The sequence below is a fragment of the Anneissia japonica genome, unplaced genomic scaffold (assembly GCF_011630105.1).
Source record: "Anneissia japonica isolate Jap-2015-1 unplaced genomic scaffold, ASM1163010v1 scaffold287945_len1679841_cov205, whole genome shotgun sequence".
Taxonomy (NCBI): Eukaryota; Metazoa; Echinodermata; class Crinoidea; order Comatulida; family Comatulidae; genus Anneissia; species Anneissia japonica.
The window spans coordinates 1,629,644-1,651,210 of NW_022753015.1; the positions used below are offsets into that span (position 1 = coordinate 1,629,644).

General features: G+C 33.3%; 2 protein-coding genes across 2 annotated transcripts; both read right to left on the reverse strand.

The window, feature by feature from the left end:
* Window positions 1-1,640: 1,640 nt before the first annotated feature.
* Window positions 1,641-9,689, reverse strand: LOC117122642 (phosphoserine aminotransferase-like). Its single transcript, XM_033268315.1, has 10 exons — window positions 9,446-9,689; window positions 8,919-8,979; window positions 8,684-8,753; window positions 8,234-8,430; window positions 6,891-6,968; window positions 6,495-6,592; window positions 3,467-3,636; window positions 3,071-3,199; window positions 2,082-2,219; window positions 1,641-1,907 (listed from the first exon to the last, which is right to left on the reverse strand). Exons 1-10 carry the CDS (start codon window positions 9,512-9,514, stop codon window positions 1,796-1,798), a joined length of 1,122 nt encoding a protein of 373 aa, XP_033124206.1. The 5' UTR covers window positions 9,515-9,689; the 3' UTR covers window positions 1,641-1,795.
* A 2,723-nt stretch (window positions 9,690-12,412) lies between these two features.
* On the reverse strand, window positions 12,413-17,843 carry LOC117122656 (pyruvate kinase PKM-like). Its single transcript, XM_033268335.1, has 7 exons — window positions 17,836-17,843; window positions 17,454-17,596; window positions 16,793-16,920; window positions 16,267-16,417; window positions 15,679-15,831; window positions 14,545-14,711; window positions 12,413-13,823 (listed from the first exon to the last, which is right to left on the reverse strand). The coding sequence occupies exons 3-7, from the start codon at window positions 16,912-16,914 to the stop codon at window positions 13,538-13,540; spliced, it is 879 nt and encodes a 292-aa protein (XP_033124226.1). The 5' UTR covers window positions 16,915-16,920; window positions 17,454-17,596; window positions 17,836-17,843; the 3' UTR covers window positions 12,413-13,537.
* Window positions 17,844-21,567: the final 3,724 nt, after the last annotated feature.

Here is a 21,567-nt window from a genome sequence, read left to right on the forward strand (position 1 = left end):
CAGGTCAAGGTCCCCCACTGGACAGGTCAAGGTCCCCCGCCAGACAGCTCGTCGGGCAGTCAGACCATAAAACATAAAAATAGGCCCACACCAAGCCAACACATGTCTGTCACAGCCTAAGAGTGCCATTTTTGGCCATCCAGAGGTTGATATTCTTCAAAAAAATCTCATTCGGGAGGGGGAACCCCTTCCTCCAGCTCGAGCCTATGAGCTCAAGTCCCCCTTAGCCCCCCAGAAAATATATCCTAGAGCCGCCACTGACTACAGTGACACTTGTTTTTTTGTCTACCATGATCCACCTCATTACAGAGTCCAGCTTTACCTAGATCTTTTTAACATTACATAATATACTGATTGGAAACGAGTCTGAATTTCAGTACGGATCCAATGTGATTGCAGATTAAACCATAGATTTAGCGTGTTGTTTGTGTGTTAGCCACAAACCCTACAATTAAAATAATAACCCTACTTAAAATAATTCTGACCAACCCTGACCTCCAATCATCACAGTGCTTGGGTAAAAATTTCTTTTTGGCTTTTTTGAAAGCTATACTCTAAGTACATTTATTTTACAAATTTATTTACACAATAAAAGTCTTACCCAATTAATTACTTCAATTGGGTCTAAAAACCAAGAGATAAAAATATTTACTTCTGCTAATTAACAAAATTGTGACAGGTTGAAAATTCAGTACTCTACTAAGCTATTTTTAATGTTTCAGATAATTTACAAGCTTAATCATCACAATTGGAAATATTAGTACATTTATTCTTTTTTACAAATTTACATAATGGTTACAAATCACACAGGAAGTGATGTATTCTAGTAACCTTTTAAATTAGTCTAAAAAACCAAGATGAACATTTTGAGTAAAGTATGTTAGAATTTAAAAATTCACCTTGTAACCTTGTTAAAATTGACTGATGATTAAAAATCATTCCACTTGCATGTAAGCTCACATAATACAATGACCATTTTCTTCATACAATAGAAAGAAAAAGTTGAAATCTATCTCTTTATATTTCTAAATTTAGCTAAAATAATCACAGTAATTAGTTAAGTATTTGGCTATTAAATTCAGGAAGTACTATTAACTACAAGTAAAATTTTGTATTTTTATCTTATACAGTAGCATATATTTTCTGTTTATATAAATAAATATCTGCACTGTACTTGCAAAAGTGTACATAAAGTCAATTTATATCTACTGTAATCTGATAATGTTATACCAGTACAAAAGCTGGGTCACACCAAGTACATTTGTCACAATATGGAAGCCATAACATACTTGTGTTCGTTCATGATTGTGCCACAAACTAGGATTTAAGGCTCAGTCCACACTATCACATTTTATGTTATGTGCTTATATATGGGTATGGTGATGACATATTACACCTAAATATGGGCATATCGCACTTTTGTCACATAAAATTTAATATAGTACTATAAAGTCCTGTCCAGAATATCAAATTTTCTTTGACAAAAATCTGTTGTATGCCCATATATAGTCATGATGTGCCTACATATGGCCATGTGATGTCATCATGACCATATATAGGCATGTTGCATGTTTTTGTCAAATAATATTTGATAGTGTGGACAGGGCTTTAGAAATGTATTTCAAACATGACCATCAAAATATTAAAACAACAAGTAAATTTTATTTTGGACAAATAAAATAGTTTAGTCGTTTGGTAATGCATCAACTGGGAATATATCGGCAACCAGTATCGTGTACATATTTATAAGGAGTCCAAATTGTAAATGATTATGCATCATTAATTATGCATCAATTTACATTAATGAGAAATATTTTTCTTTGAATTCGGTCATAAATTCTGCAAGTTTCATTGTCTCCTCAATCGTTGTAGCATTGTACAGGGATGCACGGATTCCACCAACAGATCTGAAATTATAAACAGATTTATTTCAAGTTGTTTACCATCAAAATTATAGAGGGCCAGAGGTTGCAGATTAAAAAAATATTAACTCATTTTTGTTGGTAAATTGGTAACCACACCAAACCTAAAATCCATGATTTTTCATTATTAAAAATATGTAATGTTCAAGAGTTACTGACCTGTGACCCTTGAGTGAGATCATGCCCTGCTTCTTGGCTTCATCTACAAACTTCTTCTCAAGCTCCTCATTACCATTTGGTCCACCTATCCTATAGGTTACATTCATCCTGCTACGAGTGCTCGCATCCACTGGACAGCTACATGAAAAAAAATATTGTTTGAATGTTTGCATGGTGAAGTAATGTGTTGAACGCTTGCAGTACAACACTTAGGTACATTTCTGGTCATTCTGAAAAGAACTGGAGATAATTCCATTGTTTTGGCTTTCCTTCACCAAAGCCAGAACAATGCTACTATAATATAATAATAACTTTTTTGGAATCTACACTTTTGCATCAGTGCCACATGCAATGAGCATTCACAAATCAACAATACAATCCACAGACGTAAAAACAGTAAGACAAAAATTACAATCTCATTAAAAGCCACTGTCTTGCCTTTTCTAGCAACACCCCACTCTCACACAGACTGTGAATACTGGCTTTTGTCTTGGCCATTTCACACCTAGTCTCGAGCTATAGTTTAGTTTTCCACCAATCAAAAGCAAGATTCACAATTCTTCTTTTCACTATTATATTTAATTCTCCTGATGATTAAAGCAACTCAATAGAAATCCTGAGACTTTCTCGTTAACAAATACAACAGTTCTTTTCTAAACTATATATGTGGTATACTGTAAGCATTTATAATATTTTATAATAAAAATAACAGTATGATTCAATATATTCAATTATAACTACAGTAATAGTTTTTACAACATGTTTACAAACAAATTACAATATTAATGCACCCAAGTCATTATGCACTAATTACTGCCTGCAGATATTAGGGAATTAGTTAATAATTAGCTATGAGGTGATCTACTTATTAGCCATCAAGATTTGACAGATCTCAAGAACTAAATATTTAAACTCCTATTTATTGCTGTATAGAGACTACCACAACCACCCACACTATTTTTCAATAATTGATCATTATAATTACTCACCAGTAAAAGTTATCAGAGTTGTCAATGATGTCATACAGAAGACCAGATTTTTTAATGCTTCTTTCTTCCATAACTTGAACCCCACCTTGTTTCTTTACCCACTCAAACACTAAACCCATTATATAGATACTGAAATCAAGATGAAATCTTTACATTTACCTCAAACTTAAAAAGTTTAAAAAGTTTTTCCACAAAATTTGATGATTATAGCACATAAATATTACATTAAATATGTATGATATGCATTTATGTGCATGTGTACATATATTATTTTTTTTTTAATGTAAATACATTTTTATTTTCTTTAAGTGAAAGATTCATATCAGTTAGAAACAACTAACATCCACAACTTAATCTACATATTTAAATAAAACCTAATATTTACGAGATATTTACCTGTAAACAGGTGGGGTGTTGTACAAAGAATTCATTCCAACTTGTGTCTTATAATCCAAGATAATGGGGCATTCTGGGATTGATGTACCAACTAGATCTTCTCTAACGATGACTGCAGTCACACCAGCACATCCCATGTTCTTTTGAGCTCCAGCATATATCAGACCATGCTGCAAAATAGGAGGAAAACGCATTGATTTTAATACCAAGGAATTCCTCACACTTGGTACATTTTGGCCTCACTGAACAGACTAATTTACAATTACAATAGGAACAAAATAATGCAAATATGAATTGATCACTGCACTTGGCAAATTTTCAGACGGCTCATTTAATCTACTGTAGATATGACAAACCACTTCAATATCTACCAATGTTATCAATATAATAACTATCAATATAAACAAAGATCAATATTACAAATATGTTATCTATATATCAAATATTCTATCAATATGTTCACTAGGTTATATCAATATATCAAATATTTTAACATTGATGAAGATAGCAGGAGCTATCGAAATATCCGTTTGATTTTTTTATAGCTTAATAAATTTGTGTTCCGCAAGTCAACCTTCAATGATTGTACACCATTTTTTCATTGCTTTTGCATTTTTTTTTACTTGGAGCATACATGCAAACCCACTCTTCAATAAATATTTTATCAATATATAAACTAGGTTATCATCAACATTTGAATTAAGTTCTTACATTTTTTTCACTTTATTCTAAAACTTTATTACAAACTTATTAATAAATAAATTATGGTGTTAAGTTATTGCTTATGAATATATTATTTATAGTATTAAGCTATCTAAACTATGTTATAATTCATTAATGACTAATCAACTTTAGGTTGGACCATATGCAGTTAGCACCTAATTTTCAATCATTAAAAACAGCATGTCAGGAAAAAGTAGGAAATAGGAAGCAAAGACAAGTGGATGATTGATGATTTGTTGTTAGTAAAGTGCCACTGACTTTAAATTTTTATAACTCTGGGCCTGTTTGAGCGAAAAAATATCCGTGCGATTTACCAGTTAATTCACTGGTACACACTTTCTAAAACCGCTCGGACACTAGTCTAATTACCTAACCATCTGGATTATCCGTGACAATTTTGAACACCAAATTGCTGGGTAGAATACTGTGTATGGAATGACCATGGAGCCGGAGGCGATGATAAATCAAACCTTAATTGTTTTTCAAAATGTTTTGTCCACAGCCCAGCGTGAAATTCAATAGGTACGACCTAGGCGTGGTTGCAGCTCTCCTTCGCCTCCTCACACATCCTCACTTGCTCGAACGGTCGACCACCCGCTGAGTGCTTAGCGCGATTACCCGGTGAAATAAACGGAATACGGTTGCCGTTTTTTGCTCGAACGGGCCCTCATTCACCTCCATAAAAGCAAACTCAGACAGCATCGTACTACGCATCCCAATGTTGTCGCATTGTGTCTGTGTGAGTTTGCAATGGTGTGTGCAATAGGGCAGTCGCGTCGTAGAATATTGAACATGTTTAATATTTCTCATGACAGCTTAAGAATGTCCCCAACAAACCGCTTCAGGCTGCTTCGTACGACGCTGTCTGAGCTGGCCTTAACATGAACTATAAATATTAATTTTAAGTTCATTCATAGGGCATTTAGAAGCAGACGGCTCATTTAATCTACTGAGGATATGACAAACCACTTCATTTTCTACCAATATTATCAATATAATAACTATCAATATAAACAAAGATCGATATTACAAATATATTATCCATATATCAAATATTCTATCAATACGTTCACTACTGTAGGTTATATCAATATATCAAATATTTTATCAATATATAAACTAGGTTATCATCAACATTTGTAATAAGTTCTTACATTTTTTCTTTTTACTGCAAAACTTTATTACAAATTTATTATTTTATTAATTATGGTGTTAAGTTATTGCTTATGAATATATTAATTATATTAAGCTACCTGAACTATGTTATAATTCATTAATGACTAATCAACTTTAGGTTGGACCATATGCAGTTAGCACTTAACTTTCAATCATTAAAAAAATGTATGTCAGGAAAAAGTAAGAAATAGGAAGCAAAGACCAGTGAATGATTAGTGGTTAGTAGAGTGTCATTGACCTCCAGGATTTGGTAGCCAACTATATTAAAGGATGTTAAAATTATTTTAATTAGTTTAACATACACTTAAGCATTCTCATTAATGGGATTGAATGATTTTTAAATACAAAAGTGACTAAACATTTGTTGGCTTTTGCATCTATATTTTGGCTAGCTTGTTAGATTTCTATATTACAGAGGTTGATATAAAATGCCACAATAATAGGAGATAAATAGAATTACTGTAGTGGTTTTCAGATGAATAGACAACAATACAAATATTTAAAGGATTTGTGAGGTGATTCAGGACTTAGTATTTGTGTAGTATTACAGCACTTAAGATTTTTTGAATTATCAAAGCAATGCAGTGAACTTGTCATTCCACCATCTGACTACAGTGTCCTATTTAATAGTCCGAGTGAGTTGAGTTGAATTAGGTAGGAGATCCACGAAATATTATATTTAGCTCTGGTCACATATTGCTTGGATTGGATTTATTCGGTGTAAACACCAAGGATAGCCCATGAAAGTCTAGAAGAAGACTTATTTCCAGTGGGGTCCTTCTGTTGGTGATTGGACAGTACACCGGGAGACAATCCCCTACACTTTTCCGAAGAGTGTACTGCGTTCTTTAACGTGCACATGAGACATAAATGCACACAGGACCAATGGCTTAAATGTCTCATCCGAAAGACGGTGCACTATTGTAACTCAGCCCTCCAGCTAAAACATAAGGAGAGGCAGCGATTGGAATTGAACCGGGCTACCCCCAGATTAGCCGACTGAGCTAAACTGCTGCTTTCAAAAAAAGTGCTAGTTAATAGAACTGCTTGATATCATTGAAGAAGGTCATGAAATTCTATTTCTACATCTTAAAATTTTGCTAAATTACTTTCTAAACAAAATAAGTACCTTTGCTACATCGATAGGTCTTGACAACATATTAGAAGAACTGTCGCACACTAATGGAACATTAGGTAATGTATAAGGAGTCTGCTGGAATTCCACACCTGTCAATTATAAAATGTCATCAATCAATCAATCAATCAATCAAAGTAACCTTTATTGCTATCTCATCTATTAAAAAATGAACATTACTAAAACTGTATTATTATTGTTGTCAAATTACCAAGCATTTAAATAATATACAAACACTTTATTACACAAATCTGTTAATTTGAAGTCAGAGTTCAGGGTAGTAAATGCAATCTATCTAACTAATCTATCAGATAATTGGCTAATTAGACATGCAATGCAGCATATATTTATCAAGACAACAAAACATGTTTTTTTTCCCTTACAACTTACCATGCACAGTTTCATTATTACAATAATACAGATACTTTGCCTCTGGATTCAAATTCCATGTGTCATGTGTTGGGATACCTGTAAGAACAACAACAACACAACAAACTACTTAATTTATAATATTACAGTACAACTAATGTAAAGTATTTTAGGGTAGAGAGGATGCCTGGAGAAAAGCGCACACGTTTTCTGGGTCTGGAGAATGTTTCCCCAAGCTCCTTCTTGATATACACCATCATGTCTGCTTATTATCACCCATCTATTATAAATATTGGCAGTAACAAGACTGAAATGAGATTTTACATAATAAAACATTTGTTTTTTTTTATTTATTTTAATAAAATTATTAAATTCTGTTTATCGTGATGCAAGGTACATTTTTATTAAATGACAACTATTTAAAATATTCATCACCATCAAAAATTACATTCATAAATTCAACAAAGCACAAATATCTGTTATATGAATTCATATCCCATACATATATTTATTACTACGTTAACCATGTAGCTGAAAAACAGGATTAATACTGTATTCTATTCTTTGCATGGATCATTACATTTTACAATGTACAATGCTATATAGAAAAATTATAAATCTATACAGAGAATATATTTATGTATACTTGAATAAAACAAAAATATTTTAAAATGACTACAAAATGGTTAATTAATAACTAACATACTTCAGTAGATTAAGTTGAAACTTTCAAACCACAACATATGAAGTAAATAAATGAAACCCCTATTATGAATAATGTAGCAGTCCTTTACAATAACCTAATGCTTCACTGACCTTATTAGGATTAACGACTTCCTTTACAGTCTACTGACGCCATATTTGGGACAAGCAAAGTTGCATCAGCCATATTAGGTGAAGCTCCTCCCATATTTGGAAGCCACGTTGGCGGTTTCATCAGCCATATTAGGTTTTTTATGTACCTTATTAGGGTGAGGTTATAGAGAGTAGTTTCTACAGCCATATTTGGGAGATAACTCTCCATATTTGGCAGATTATTCTCTAAAACTTACAATACTGATGAATTTTACAAAAATTATGAAGTATTATGAATTCATTTATTCGATTTATTTATTCAACCAACATTTAAAATAAAAAATCATGACAAAAAATATATATTAATATCTAAATGCATATGAATTTTTGTTAGTTACAGGGAAATAGACAAAGTGTTGTTATCTTTGTACAAATTGTTATAAATGGTGTAATACAAAAACAAATAATTAAAATATAGATAAAAATAAAAGGAAAACTATGTACGGAATCTATGAGAAATTCTAATAAACCTATTTAAAAAACATATAATTCAGGGAAGAAAGCTTTACCTGTGTATGATGCTGGTTTTTTGTATACTTCTGTTACTTTGCCATATTTCTGTCCTTCTTTGAGAGCTTTTGCTGACCAGCTACCAGTCACAACATAATCTGCCGTACCCCCATTCAAAAGGTTCATTGGGACTGCACTGAATTGTCCGGTACCACCTCCAGGTAAAAACAACACCTTGTAGTTGTCAGGTATGTCACTGAAAATGAATAAAAAACGTTATTAAAACATAAAATATTCATGTTCAATATGATGTTTAATGTTCATTCATATATGTGGTAAAATATTTATATAGGACTAGTCTAGGCCCTTGTTTTATGGATACTTAGAGTAAGCAAAGAATTCTGTAACTCTTGCTGTTTTTATAAAATGAATTCTTATTTCTTTATAATAATATATACCGTAACCTTTTTTATTAATATTATAAATGATAATTTTGTCAATACACTTACAGTAGGTCTCTGAAATCTTGCTCAACTTTGTTCATAATTTTACCGAACTCTGCTGAACGATGACTGAGTTCTGAAAAATTAATTTGTAATTTGTAAGACTTTTGCAAAACAGTTAAAAAATGAGTTTTATCTGATGTGGGATTTGTGTTCCAAATCCTTAAAATGAGCTTCTGCCTCTGCACAATTTAAGAATTTAGAATTCTTTGTAACTGTAATTAGAAAACAAAATACTCACCCATAACGCTGACTCCAAGGCCAGAGTAGTTCAACATATCTCGCTGAGCTGTCAACAAAACCTGTGTTGTGCAATTAAAAATAAATAAATCAACAAATTAACTATCTATTGTTAAATTTTAACAGAAATAAAGTGCAATTTAAAAAAAATAAATAAACCAACAAATTAACTATCTATTGTTAAATTTTAACGGAAAAAGAGAGTAACATCCAGCCTATAAAGTTATTTTATTCGAGAAACAATGTTGCCGCTAAGTAAAGTACTCCTCATAATACATTTTTTGGGAACGTAGCCTAGACTAGTACAGTAGATAATTATAACTCCATGAGTAGAGGCAGGTTTTTGTATGCACTGTCTACCTGCGGTACATCATTTTCATTAATCATCGTCATGGTCATTCAATCAACAGAGTCAGTGATACCGTAGTAAAGTCCCGTATAGGCCTAGATAATAATAATAAATAATAATCATAATAATATATAGTAATATTAAACGTCCATTGCAAACCTAGGCTAGGCTAGACCTACCTCTTCAGGTAATTTTGCCGGACCAGCAGCAAAGTTAATGACTCTATTGTGATCAGCACAGTAAGCCATTTTTCCAATTTCTTTAGTGGGTTTCAGTGGAACTTTTGACAATAAATTAACCGCTACTCTTCCTTTGATTAGAAAACCTCGAGTGGAATAATGTTTGGAAAATATCCACAGCAGTGTGCAGCAGCATTGTAGATCTTTGGTTAGCGCTCTATCTGTTGAAGGTTTTCATTGGCCGAGCACTGAGGCCGCCGTCGTGTCATTAAAAAACACATTGTTTGATTGGATCGTGAATAGCTTCTAGCACGTGAAAAATTCATGTTGGGAGTTCTCTACTTTTCCGCATCACTTGGTAGAGGGCGATAAAGAAATCAAGATCGTACCATCGAATGACGATTGTGCTTTTCGTTCTTTGTTGGCTCTTCAAAACTTCAATCCTTTTTATTTTTTCTATTGTGCTATTTTTTCTATTATTGACCACGTTTGGTACTATGTAGACTTAAAATGATCATTATGTTGGTCTGATCGATTGATTAGTTATCTCAGGAGAGGTCAGTCAGTTGTATCTATATCCTGGGTGTTCAAATTATAAATTCATTCTATTTTTTAAATTTTATTTCAACAATCTTTAATGAGGGTCGTCATCCAGCCGAAGCTGATCATTAGGGACCCTCAGTACACAAAGTAACACAGAACAAAAGTGAGTATAATTCTAATTAATTAATAGTAATATACTGTAAATAAATTCAGACTCTACAGTAAGCCCTAATGGAATAATCAATTAAAACAATAATCTAAAATATAAAAATGAGGAAAAGAAAAAAAGTAACCATTCAATTCTTAATTTACAAAATGAATTAATTCCAAAAAAATATATAAAACTGAAAATAAATTATTTAAAAAAATCAATAAATGAAATTACAATTATAAAGGCAAATTAATCAAGCAGGATAAAAAAATGAAAAAGTACAGTTGGCCAAAGAAACAGTAACATAACAGATAAAAAAAAAACAAGTTTAGAATGAAGTCACCCAAATCTAATAATCTAATAATTCTTAATTTACAGAAAATAAATTAATTAAAAATAATATGAAAAATGAAATAAATAATTAAAGAGAAATCAATAATGAATTCACAATTCAAATTCAAATAAAATTTTAGAATGCTTCAAAGCTTTTGAGGGATGATTTAAAAGAGTAAGTAGTAGTATTGCGAAATGATAGTTTGAAGAGTTCCAAGTGGGGTCTGGGGATATGTAAGTCCCCTTTAGTCATCTGTCACTAAATAAATCTTAGGCCTACTGTACCTTTTCCAACAAAAACATGAATAATATAATAGCATTATGGAAAGATAGTAAGAACCTCTTTATTGTACATTATTGAATAAAAGTGACTTTTCGGAGATCCTGTCTTGTCGTTCAAATGCGTGATGACGGAATAATTACTATATAACAAAGCCCCAGACCCTAGTTGAGTGATAAGATCTTGTGCATAGACTCGGACAGCAGAGGTGCAGGGTTCGAATCCCAGGTTATGGTAAAACCTTTTGTTCAGACTCGCAGTGTCCTCTTTACTAATCCAAGACAGTAATTTTACAGTTTATATCTTTATAATGTAAATAGTTTATAATTATGTAATTAAATTATTATTGTTTATTACTACTGTTAGTACTGTTTGTTAATAATATTACTATTATTATTATCACTGTTAAGTTATTTAATTGCTATTTCTCTGTTTCAATAATTTTCATCTTCAAATTATTTAAAATTGTCTTCACATATGCCAATACTGGTAAATTATTTTTCTATTTTGCAGGGGGAATTCTGAGTGGCCCTTTTGTAGTAGTTCTTAAGTTTTTCAGAACCTGTAAAAGAAGGAAATTAGTATACATTTATATATGAAAGGAAAGCTCTGAGGCTCAGATGGTACTGGTGGCTCCAGAAATTTGCTGACAGGTATGGTATGTTCAAACCCAGGATGATGAGCCACCTAAACAGTGGCATATCTAAGAGTATCGACATAGGATAGCTGATGGGTTTGAATGCGGGGACTTGAGGATTAAGTGAAGGGCAGCTAGCTGACAAGAAAGTTTAAATGATTGGGAAAAATTGGCAGGTTCAAGTGGGACCCAGCCGGCTCGGGACCCAGCCGGCTCGGGACCCCTAGCCCCTAGATTTTTCAAAATTTAAAAAAAATTGAGAAAATAATAAAATTCTACTCAAATATTGAGTCGATCTAGAGGTGTCACCTGGATCATCAATGGGCATTTAATACTCTATGCTCCACGATTTTGGATGTTAAGAATTGTGCTTTAACACCATATTTTAAGTCTGATGACCTCAAGGTGTCTGATGTTAGGGATTTATGGTTATCCAACAAAGGCATACTAATCCTAACGGCATGCCACTGTTTAGAGGGTTAAATCCGATGTCACAACAGTAAGCTGACCTATTATTTTGATTTGTTTCTCTGTAGACACCGATTTTCCTTGATTTGCAATGACCTTCAGAAGGGAAACCAGTTCAGGTCAGTCTCTCAGTTTTGTCCACATTTGTATGGCTTACACTGGCTATGGTCAGTGTTTCCAGGCAGCCATATTTATGGAAGTAGCATTTAATATATGGTACAGCAGACTACAGTATTCCAATCATTAACTTTAGCAAATATAAAAATCTTTTGACGGTGCTTAGTACTATATTGGACATTCTTAATTTCTAACTGTGCTTCTTTCCCCACTACCCAGTTTAAGTGTGTGAATTTGAAAGAAAACTCAAAGACTAACACTATCACATCCATATTTCCTCATTGCACCAAATGAACATTTTCATCTCCATCTGCATTGTCATTCATGGGAACAGATAATCAATGATCCATGATTAAATTTCAAGACAAGCAAACATTAAAAAACAAATTTATATACATATATATAACAAAATAATGAATACCAACACTTACAATATAATTTTTTGTTAAGTTTATTCTTTAATACTTTTACACAGCAATAACAATACATTGGTTCTGCACGTTAAGCTGTAGTTCAATACTACACTTTGCCTCTATTGGAGCATAGCACCCTCAAATCTTTATGTTCATGCCCACATCAAATGTTGCATCGATTCCACTAAACAATCCATAATTGAAGTCTATATTATTTTATGCAATACTGTAGATAGTTGTAATACTATATTGAAATTCATGAATACAATACTATACATATTATTTTATGCAATACTGCAGATGTAATACTATATTGAAATTCATGAATACAATACTATACATATTGTCTTTGTTAATTTAAGTTGTATCCTTATGACATAAGCATTGTAATATTGCGCATTCCATGAATAAAGACCTTATACCTAATATGGAAACAATACTTATGACAATTTTTAACAACTAACATTTCATTCAGCAACAGACCCTGATAAACTTTTCTTGCAGTTTGCAGGTGGGAGCAACTTTCTAATTCAAATTAATACAACATTTTATTGTTTAGGACTTAAGTTTCACTAGTATTTACAATGTAAGCATTGAAAGTATCTGTATTTGATAAATACAGTATTGTCACCTTTAAAAATGACAATATTCTTTTACAGAAAACATTGCTTTTACCATATTATTGTTCAATAACTTACATCACTTTCACATTAATACAGGTTAATTCTATTGATTTTTTTTATATAATTACGACAATACATATATCATTTATTTAAATGATGCAATTATTGTAATTTTCTGCATTGGAAAAATAAAATTCAACTTGTTTGGATCTTGTACGGAAATCATTATCAAAAAATTACAATAAAATAATTTAACAGATTTCTTTCTTGCAGCTTTTTGGTGGGAGCAACTTTCTATTGCAGCCTATACCTTAGTTATAATTATGACATTTATATTTCATTATAATCAATAGATAAATCTAGCAACAAGTATAAGTGATCACATCAAAACAAACCAAGTAAGAAAAATCACAAACATATAAATTTAATAGTATTTTTTAAATCGATAATAAATTCTCTTGATCGTTTGTTTTTGTAACATGAAATATACTCCCTTGTAAGAGAGCTTTGACTCTTTTGTTCTTTTTTTAAGCTGGAATGATGCGCATAGTATTGGTAAAACCTTGTCCACCCCGCCAGCCAGTGATACAAATGATAGCAGCGCCCTCTGTAAAAAATCCACGTTTCTTACCAATGTCAACTGCATACTTAATACGATTATCCACATCCTCTTGCCATTCCTCACAAACAGGCTCCGAGTAATGTACAGGAAAACAACCGCGCCATAAGTGGATTTTACGAAGCACATTTTGATCACGGCTTACGGTCAATACAGGAGCCAGTGGGCGGAATCGGGAAATCAAATGTGCAGACCTGAAAAAATTAATTAATATTATCACCTCAAAATATGTGGCAAAGACAAGCCAAACTAGTCACTCGTCGATAAAATGAATTTTTAGTTATTAATACAGGGTTAAAGATGAAAATGAATGAAGTAACTTATGAAGTTACAAGCATTTAAATATATAGCAGTTTAAAGAACAATATTTGAGAAATCAGCTTTTAAACTTTATGATTTCGGGCATTTCTCAGGCAGAAACCATCAACAAATTGTTAAAAATTGTTGTTTTAACATTGAAAATTCGGAAAATAACAGCATACCATGATGTACAGATATATAAAGGTTAGTTCATAAAATTTATAGCAATAAAATAGATTTCAAAAATTTTGACATTTCAGCATGTTTTGGCCATTTTCTTGTAAACATGATTTGACTGGTTTGGCTTGTCTTTGTCAAAGTTTAAGTCTAGAGGGGCTAATAGAGGGCCACATCAGGCCTGCCAGCCTCTTTCACCCCTCTTTTCATTTACAGTGGTGTACGGTGAGTTATGGTTGTATTCAATTCTTAATCAAAAAGAACAGCATTCATTAAAAAAAATCATAAAATTGATAAAATCAAATTTGTTAAAATTCACAAGGATTTTTTTTGTTGTATTTATTTTATTAAAAAAATGTTGAAAGTATATTTTTCATGCTTTTAATTAAATAAATTAAATAAAATGACAAATTATTTAAGCAGCTAGCCTAGACCTACTTTCCAGTTCTTGTTAGTACAACGATGGCACCAGCCTGGCACTTGAACGAAGCACCAACAGCGGCCAAAGCAATGGTCTCAGCTGGATTGGTTGGGATCACTACTTCTCTAAGACGTTCTTCATATGATTGCCTATGGAATAGGGCAGCCTCAGCTTCACGAGCAATCTGTAACATCAAATGGATGAATGAATTATACACATCAATTTTGTTTTTGCAACAGAAATCCAGTCATCACAAAGTTATTTACTGATGACAGTCATCGCAAAATTATTTATTGATTTGTTTTTATCTCCATATCTAAGAGCAATTTCATATACTTGCCAATTAGAATAATGTGTAGTTTAGAACAGATACATGCTAACTACAGTATTATGCATGTTTTATAGGCAAGCACCCTTGCCTATGGTTCCTGTGATGGTTCCCTTGCCAAAGGGAAAAAGTGCAGATGGTAGTGAGGCAGAATTATTAATACCTTCTGCCTTATTGTAGTTTGCAGCATATCTTCCATATTCTTTCAACATTATCAATAGATGAATTTTTTAGGTACTGGTTTTTTTTTGTTTTTTTGTTTTTTTTGAAAAAATTTTATAAAATGTAAAAAAATCTTTGAATACTTGTTTTTCATTGTTCTTTTACATGTTAGCGGTTTAGAGAGAATTCACCTATGGTGTCGGGCTTTCAGCCCATTTTTCTCTTTGGGCATGCCGCTAACCTGTCTTTTTGTATTTCCTGTTTGTGTATATTACTCTCTATAATATGCCAAATATATAATAAATAAATAAATAAATAAAAACAAGGGTTCTTGGACAAAAACTAAAAACTGTAGGCCCAGTATACATAATTTGGCTCATGTGCACTTTGAAGTACCCAGTACATCTTTCAAGACAAGTAGGAGGTTACTCCAGTGTATTGGTCCATTCAGTCCCTGCTGTGGACAGACAAGAGCAGCTGGTACCAGTTTACCGGGTAGCTCAGACATGAAGAGACCCTTAGGGAAGAAGCAAGTTACTGTAAGAGCTAGTCCACACCTCAAACACTTTGAGACCATTTCGGTATGTGCTATATTAATGTAATCACATTACATATTCTTTCACCATTTTTCAAGATTTTTTATTACAACAAATTTACATACCGAATGCATCATCCGGACTGCTTCCACTGGGTACTTCCCCTTGGCTGTTTCACCTGATAACATGATGCAGTCGCACCCATCTAACACAGCATTAGCTACATCACTTGTTTCTGCTCTGGTGGGACGGGGATTTTTTACCATGCTTTCCAACATCTGTAATTAAAGATACATATCAACCTTGCATGGAATAAAAAATTAATGATAAATGCTATACATATAACTTATACATATTTATTCTATTGTGACTATATTTTTTATTCGCCAAAAGGGAAATATTTTTCTAATGTTGCCTTCTACAATGCTTTATTATGGGTCTTCAGGCAATTTTCCAGACAATAATGGCTCCTTTGAGACACTATTTTACAATAGAGTGATGAAATCAGGCTTAAATCAGCTCATAACAGCATACTGAATGTTTAGTTTAAATACACATGGAAGATAAGCCTTTAGGATTTGTCCTAAGATAGATCTGAAATTCCCAGTTAAGGCCACATCCAATATAGAATCACTTCTTTGACCTAAACTATTATCTAGATCTTAAGGAAGTCTCGATTCATTAATTATAGTAGGGTATAATTTCTTTTTTACCTGCGTTGCACAAATGACTGGTTTGCCAACTCTATTGCACAGACTTATCATTTTCTTTTGAGCTAAGAAAACCAACTCGGCTTTGATTTCGATACCAAGATCTCCTCTGGCTACCATTATGCCATCAGTTACCTCAAGAATTTCATTGAAACTATAAAAAATAATATAAAAATAATTTATTGGTCAAAATTTTATAGTTTCTGATTAATTGTTCTGATGAGCACACTCACATCTGTGGCGCACACTCATTTTTGCGGCAAAAAACCCATTTCTGAGGTGCACACCCATTTCTGCGATGTATACCCATTTCTGCGACGTATACCCATTTCTGCGGCGCACACCCATTTCTGCAGTGAACACCCATTTTTGTGTTCTTTGGCGCACACTCATTTCTGCGGTGCACACCCATTTCTGCAGCGGGCACACATCCATTTCAAGGGCACACACCAATTTCTGTGGCACACACCCACTTCTGCGTTCTGCGGCGCACACTCATTTCTATGACATTCATGTCAGGACGACTTACTTCTGGAGTCCCTCTTCATTTTCAATCTTGCTTATGACAAGAATTTTTTTGCCCGCTTCCCCAAGACACTCCCGTACAGCTTGTACATCTTCTTTCTTCCGGATGAAAGATGCAAACACCATGTCAACCTGCAACCATGCATAAACTAATTACAATTCTATATATCCGGTAGTGGATATAAAATAAAATAATAACTAAAAGCCCACCATGACCCCCTACTTTAAAATTTCAGATACCAGTCTCTTCCCAAGCAAAAGCCCAGGTATGGTTCAAATGAGTAACTTTATAGCTGACTTTTACAATTAACAGTACTGGCTTTCAATCAAGCAGGCAGTGCTGACAAAATTTGTTACGCCAATTTTGTGTTAAAGGGGGTGGGCTTAAACAAGAGAAACTGGTATTAATATTATAAATATTGCTATTGTTATTATTATTATTATTGAGCACATTTATTGCTTCATCAACTTAAAAATATAATAATACAGGTCTGCCTCCAATTGAAGACTACTTGAGGGACCAGGGTTTCCATGGTCTCTAATTAGAATTAGAGAAAAGACATTTGTTAATTTGAGACCATTGAAAATTGGTCTTTAATTGGAGGTGTTCCTTATTGGAGGGCCTTTAATTAGAGGAGACCTGTAATCATTTACTGTGAACTTACTCCATGCTTGACACCAAATGCAATATCAACTTTATCTTTTTGAGACAAAGCTGGAAGATCAACTTTAGCACCAGGTAAGTTCACTCCCTTACGACTTCCAAGACTACCCCCATTGATAATAGTACAGTCTATGTAATCCGCTCCTAAAAGATATCAATGGCAATTTGTTACAGAATTTTCAATTCAATTTCTATGATTACAATATTTACTTTAAAAAATGCTGCTAATGGAGAATGTTTTACAATGTCAAGAACAACTGTCTTTTGCAGGATGAAGCTAAAATCTAAGACTCTCATGAGGCTTATGATTTTGTTTTCAACAATGCAACATAGTATCCCACTATTTTGTTCTGTAAAGCTTTTCCTTATGTTTTTTTCAATACCTTTAGTATCTACTACAAACAATATTCTCAGTATTTTTTCCTCCTTCTTTTTGTTCTGTTTACTTCATTACCTACTTCAATGTAATCAGAATGATAAAACCATTAAATAGCATTGCATTTTGTATGTATATACAGTAGAAATCCTTTACTGTACATCCCTAACTATTAATTCAATTTTCTAACAGATTATTTTGTTTGACCTGATAAAAAATAAATATAATTATAATTAGCAGTTTCTAGTAAGTAGATAGTTTCCAATTTTATAATATAGCTGTTTATGCATTGTACATTTATTGAAATTCAAAATAGTTGGATTTATTAATTAACAAAAGTAATGTAGCCTAGAATAAAAGTAATTATCTTCAACTTTTAATATCCTACACTTAATTAAAATGCTAATTTTACTGTTAGTGTGGATGAATGGCACCATTCAAGATTGAGACCGGAGCCGCAGGGGGCCCGAGCTCTGTATTGGGGATGGAGGATGGAGGACAAAGATTTAATCGCATAGTAAGGACCTGCAAAGGATGGGTCTGATCTTGAATTCCCGAAACAAAGCCAAGAGCTGAAGCCAACTTGCATTTACAGCTGGAACATTACATGAACTTTTACAGCCTGTCCATAATGCAAGCTGAGGTATCTACGCCTGGCCGGAAGTGGACAGAATGAGGCTCAAACTCCCAACCATGTGGTTGACAACCTGAGCAACAAGTTGCATCAACCGCCTCCTTCCACCAGTGCCACTAGATACATCACCTAGGTCTCGTGCTTGACTCAAACAAATAGAAGAAAAGTAAGGTGAAGGAAATACAGAGCATTCCTACCAATTGTACAAATAATTCCACTGTTGCGCACACTGCCTGGTGTTGAGTGGATGTCCAGATGACTGTAATGGTCAAGCTGCGATACAGCATTGATGGTAGCTGGATGTGCAATCTGCATAAAATGCTCGCTGTCATGTCCACTTATGTGGCGCTCTGTCCTTGGACGCTTCGCCATTTTTTCAGCTGCCATGGTTTAAGGTGAATATGCTGCGATTAGAAACAAATTCCAAAACAATAAACAAATTCTTACTATTGCCAAAGCAGAGATAATAAAGAATTAAATATTCAATAGAGTCTAGTGTACAGTAGCATGTTTCAGGACATATTCCATTTATTAAAAGCTTGACTGTTGTTACACCAGTATTAAAAACCAATTCTATTTGTCATTGGATGTTATTGCATGCATGGTTTGGGACAATAACATCCAATCAGAATCAGGAATTCAAAATGACTGAACATATGTCAGTATGCCAGCATCTTTGTTCCAGTAAAATTCATTCGCATGTTAAACAAATCTGCCAATACATTGCTCAAATATTGACAATAATTGGGTTGCATCACAACGTAAGCAACTCAAGCAAAGTGAAGATAACCATCGCAACAGAAAATGAGGCCGGTATTTGAACCCGCATTTGTTGCATGGGACTTGGGACCAACCCAGATTTTTCGTCCGATGTAAGTGGAAAATGTACCTGGGATCACTCCAGAATTAACATGGGTTTATTCTGACTTTGTTAGTGTAAAAGGGTAAACAATTGCTGAATTCAACTGACAGAAAAACATATGGAATTAATATATTTATTATATATTTATTACTACTTTCTTCATAACTAGAATATTTCACCACAATGCTGATGATGGTGCATTGTGTTTACTGCATGTTTATTCCTTGCACTGCATTAAATCTATTTTTGAAAAGTAAGTTTTACACATCAGATAGGTTATAATGATAATAATAACAATAATAATAATAATAATAATAATAATAATAATAATAATAAAATAATAATAATAATGTAAACTTAAGGCTAGGCCTTTGTACCTGTATTGTATGTATGTTGGTACATTTATATGAATGTGTACTTGGTCGTACTGTCTGCAGAATTCAATATGGATATATAGCCTATGCCTATTGATTCTTTGGGAGTGAATGAGCCTGCAGTGAGCATTTATAGACGGCCTACTTGGATTAATAAATTGTCTTATACATGAAAATAAATTTTAAGGCACCATACCATGGAAGCAAATAAACAACAATCCTCAATAGGTGGTCAAAAAAATAAGGAATTGTGAGTGAGTACTCTGCATGCAGAGAATATACACACACAGCCTTGTTGCTGTGCTTATGCAAAGGCTGACTGGGGCCTCAAAAATGAAATCTAGGGACTAGGCCTAAGGTAAGGCCCTAGCTAGGCCTAATTAGTACTATAGATAGCGGCTAAATTTTGCCTAAGGGAAGTAAAAATCATAATATGTTCCACGTTAAATTGAATCCTAATTCGACTACATAGGTCCATGTACTTACATGACTTTAAATCTTACTTGAAATACTTCCCAACTTCAGTGTTGGAATTTTAACGATCAGAAGCAGAAATATACCGGCTAAACTCATGAGAGAATGCCAGTTAATTCGAGCGAATGCCGTTCGAGTGGATGCCAGTTCGAGCGGATGCATTTAGTGCGAATAAATAACAACGGCGAATTTATCGTCGCCCTATTCTTGTATTTGTGAGTGAAATAGTAGGACTATTTCGTTTTTGGGGGGTTTTTTTTGTTTTTTGTTTTTGTTTTGTTTTAAATGCAAAAATGCTCTGTGCACTAAAGTTCTGAAATGTTTTTGGTACTTTTGATAATTATTCCATGTTTGAATTACAGTCTTGGCAAATACGACTACCTCTGTGGCCGGTAACAAGCACTTATATTTTTAATTTTTAAAACATTAATTGCGCACGTTTTATTCTTTTCATTTGGATATTGTCTCCAGTTGGAGTTTTCTATTTAAAAAAGCAAATTATTAATTGAATTATATAGTGTTGTAATTGTATTTGTAAATTTACGATTTATATTTGTAAATGGGAGTAACTGTAATTGTAATTGTTATTTACCATATTTAAATATAATAATATTTACATATCTAGGTGTCAGGTGCACAAATCATTGGTGTATGTATAGTAGTGTGACAAGACTATCAACAGTAGTAATAATGACGTCATATCAATTTTCCCATAATTCACCATTCGTCTAGTATATTTTAAAACCAACTTTCTTAAAGCGAGTGTAAAGAATGAATGACTAAAATAAGATAAATCATTATTTTTATGAACGCAAGTAAATTGTTAACCTAAAAATCATACTATAGGCCTACGACTTCTATATCATAGGCTATAGACTTCTCCCCAGAACCCACTGGGACTTTTCCCATGGTTCACAGGCAAAGCTTGAGCCTCGGCCGAATGCAAATTGTAGCGGCGGCAGTGAAAAATAGACATTTTAAAATAATTCGTACATGACTCGCACAGGCCATTGTTCGCATAAGTGGATCATTTTTCGCTCGAATTGGTATTCGCTCGAAGTGGCATCCGCTCGAATCGACTGATTCCCATGAGGAGAAAGTCAAAGCAGCTGTAGCAGCAGCAGGCCAATCAGAAGCGAATACTGGTTATGGTCGAAGAGAGGTAGGTTTATGGTTGGTGCACCGTGGCTGTACATGTGCGTGATGCATGCAGATACAGTACAGGAAAACTTTGTTGTCTTCCAGTGGCGGATTCAAGGAGGGGAAAGGGAATCTGGCCCTCTCCCCTTCCTCCTAAATTTTTCAAAATTATTCTTTAAAAAAATGGAGAGGAAAAGAAAATTTTAATCAAATTTAATCCCCGAGAGTGCCATTTCCGGCCATCTAGAAGTGCCA

Bases quoted from the DNA above. Each gene is read 5' to 3' on its own strand.
- LOC117122656 (XM_033268335.1), bottom strand. From the start codon at position 16,914: ATGGTGTTTGCATCTTTCATCCGGAAGAAAGAAGATGTACAAGCTGTA. The intron at 15,832-16,266 runs GTAAAAAAGAAA...CTTTAATTACAG, and splicing joins CAGTCATTTGTGCAACGCAG to ATGTTGGAAAGCATGGTAAA. The intron at 14,712-15,678 runs GTATGTAAATTT...TTGATGTTACAG, and splicing joins CAGTCCGGATGATGCATTCG to ATTGCTCGTGAAGCTGAGGC.
- LOC117122642 (XM_033268315.1), bottom strand. From the start codon at position 9,514: ATGGCTTACTGTGCTGATCACAATAGAGTCATTAACTTTGCTGCTGGT. The intron at 8,431-8,683 runs GTAAGTGTATTG...ATTCATTTTCAG, and splicing joins CAAGATTTCAGAGACCTACT to TGACATACCTGACAACTACA. The intron at 2,220-3,070 runs GTGAGTAATTAT...TTTTTCATGTAG, and splicing joins AACTCTGATAACTTTTACTG to CTGTCCAGTGGATGCGAGCA.